We start from the raw sequence: 2,500 nt of genomic DNA, 5'->3' as shown, positions 1-2,500 counted from the left end.
ATGTCGCTACCGGAGGAGAACTGACCGAAATGCATCGCCGTTGCTGCCGCCATTTTGAAACAACTTATTTAGCGTACGTCCAGGGTTGCCAGGTCAAGTTTAAATGCTATCCATCTGACTCCTCAAAACCCGCACACAAGGCCTGAATAGTAGCCTACATAGTTTTTTAACAGCGAGAGAGGGGTTGCCACATTTTGCCAATAAACTTTTTTTCTATAACGTTATCAAGCGAATTAAGAAGGAATCTAAATTTAACTTCTAACGACCTTGGAAGCTAAATTCGGTTTTCCATCAAAATAATAATTATTGCTAGCTAATGTGACTAATAAAGGTATTTGAATGTCGCAAGAGAAAATATAATTTGCCCTTATTGTACTTCAAAAAACGAATGTTAGGCTATTTTCTGGAAACTAAACCGTTATTATATGCCATATATTAAGACTACAAACCGTTATAAATGGTTAACTCGCAGATGTAGGTAGCCAAACGCCCCTGATAGGCCTACATCTAATAGATAGCCCACAGTAGCCTAGGCAAGATGTAAAATGAACGATTTAGCAGATTCTTTGTTCAAAGTTACAGACGAATTTTATTCAACATGAATAGCAAGGCAATTTCGAGGTGAGAAGTACTTCCATAGCCTCCTAGAATAGGCTACTGAGGATGGGGTCATAGTTTCAAACGCAGAATGAAATATGGATAATATGGATATGAATTGAATAGGCCTATGCCAGTGTAGCAGTGTGATGTTGTTCCCTAGATTATGCACCAAGTGGCACACAAGGACCAATTCAAATAGGCCATGTCAAGAGGGGATGTTAATAATTTGATAATAATAATAATAATTCAGTGTATTTTTTAAATTTAATTACAGCTGCATAGCTAATGTTTTTCTTTGGTGTACAAACACTTTTTCATATCAATATTGTACATACATGTGATTGTAAAAGTGTTGTATATTTTGGTTTGGCCCATCGCGGGTTATCTAACTGAGGTGTGTTTCTGTCTGTAATAAAGCCCTTTTGTGGGAAAACTCATTCTGATTGGCTGGGCCTGGCTCCCAGGCCGCACCCCCAGTCATGTGAAATTCCATACATTAGGGCCCAATGAATTGACTTATTTCTTCATATAAACTGTAACTCGTTGAAATTGTTGCGTTTATATTTTTGTTAGGTATATATTTTAAATAAATTGCCATTGCGGCCGTGGTGCAATTTAAAACTAGCCCAAAAACCCGAACCCGCGACCACTCCATCTCACCCCCGACATTGTTTTCAAAGTTAGACAGAAAATCGCGAACATGGCAACCCGGCGTACGTCTATGTGGATACCAAAGATACGGAAGAAATTGTCGAGCACTTGTACGCAAGTAGCGCATCTCACGTAGCTTGACAAAACAACGCAGTTTATGGAGTGCCTTTCTGAAATGATCGCACAAATTCTATCTTGATGTGTAAAATAGTAGCACAAACAGACAAACTATTCTATTCTTATAGTATTTTGCTCTCCTTCCAATCATTGATTTCATGCCCGGAACGAAAGAGTTTGGCAGACTTTTTTATCGTCAGGCAGTAGAAGGGGCGTCTCTTTTGGGGTATTTCTGTAAGAAACAGGAAGAGAAAGGTTAACAGTTTTTGATTCTCGACAAAGTCTCTTTATTAATGATTATTTGTTAGTTATTTTCGAAGTTAGATAATGCTAGTAACGACACAGACAACGCAGTGTAACTCGATATCTTGAATGTCTAGTTTGTTAGCCAACGTTAGCTCAATAGCATCATCACATTACACACACATACTCGTTTATATTGTAGCTAGTTGCACGGCGTATATTTAGTAAGGGAGAGTCCAAAAATACTGACAAAGATCGAAGTAGTTATTCCTCGCTCTGTCTAGCACTACATAATAGGGGTCGTTTCATAGCTAGCCATCACATGACTAAAAAGGCAATATAAATGATTCACAATTTCACCATTTGAGGTCGAAGTGAAGCCTGACCTTTAACCTCTGACCCCTGTATAGATGACGGTTCATAACTTGTACATCTTTGATCGTAACGGAAGCTGTTTGCACTATGGGGAGTGGAACCGCAAGAAACAGGCCGGCATCTCCAAGGAGGAGGTGAGACAGGAGGCATAACGTGACACACAGGCTTCATAACGCTTCATTCATGCTTCATAGATTTTCAGTTTCATACAAGCTTCATAGTGTTTCATACAGGCTTCATACAGGCTTCATAGTATTTCATACAGGTTTCATACAGGCTTCATAGTATTTCATACAGGTTTCATACAGGCTTCATAGTATTTCATACAAGCTTCATAGTGTTTCATACAGGCTTCATAGTGTTTCATACAGGCTTCATAGTATTTCATACAAGCTTCATAGTGTTTCATACAGGCTTCCTAGTGTTTCATACAGGCTTCATAGTGTTTCATACAGGCTTCATAGTGTTTCATACAAGCTTCATAGTGTTTCATACAGGCTTCATAGTGTTTCAT

The 2,500-nt window shown here is 38.7% G+C and overlaps 1 protein-coding gene and 1 pseudogene across 3 annotated transcripts in view; one reads left to right on the top strand and one right to left on the bottom strand.

The window, feature by feature from the left end:
• LOC112076421 (proteasome subunit beta type-6-like) overlaps positions 1-86 on the bottom strand; it is a 10,623-nt pseudogene extending 10,537 nt beyond the window's left edge.
• A 1,307-nt stretch (positions 87-1,393) lies between these two features.
• trappc1 (trafficking protein particle complex subunit 1) overlaps positions 1,394-2,500 on the top strand; it is a 3,764-nt gene continuing 2,657 nt past the window's right edge. For 2 of the 3 annotated variants that reach the window (XM_070441312.1, XM_024143203.2), the window contains exons 1-2: positions 1,394-1,623; positions 2,022-2,120. In XM_070441312.1, the coding sequence (XP_070297413.1) occupies positions 2,022-2,120 (99 nt within the window). In that variant the 5' untranslated portion in view covers positions 1,394-1,623. The remainder of the gene's footprint in view (positions 1,624-2,021; positions 2,121-2,500) is intronic. The other variant, XM_024143202.2, reaches the window with a different exon arrangement.

This window comes from Salvelinus sp. IW2-2015, unplaced genomic scaffold, assembly GCF_002910315.2.
Source record: "Salvelinus sp. IW2-2015 unplaced genomic scaffold, ASM291031v2 Un_scaffold3740, whole genome shotgun sequence".
In the NCBI taxonomy this organism is placed as follows: Eukaryota; Metazoa; Chordata; class Actinopteri; order Salmoniformes; family Salmonidae; genus Salvelinus; species Salvelinus sp. IW2-2015.
This window is presented reverse-complemented; position numbering and strand designations above follow the sequence as displayed.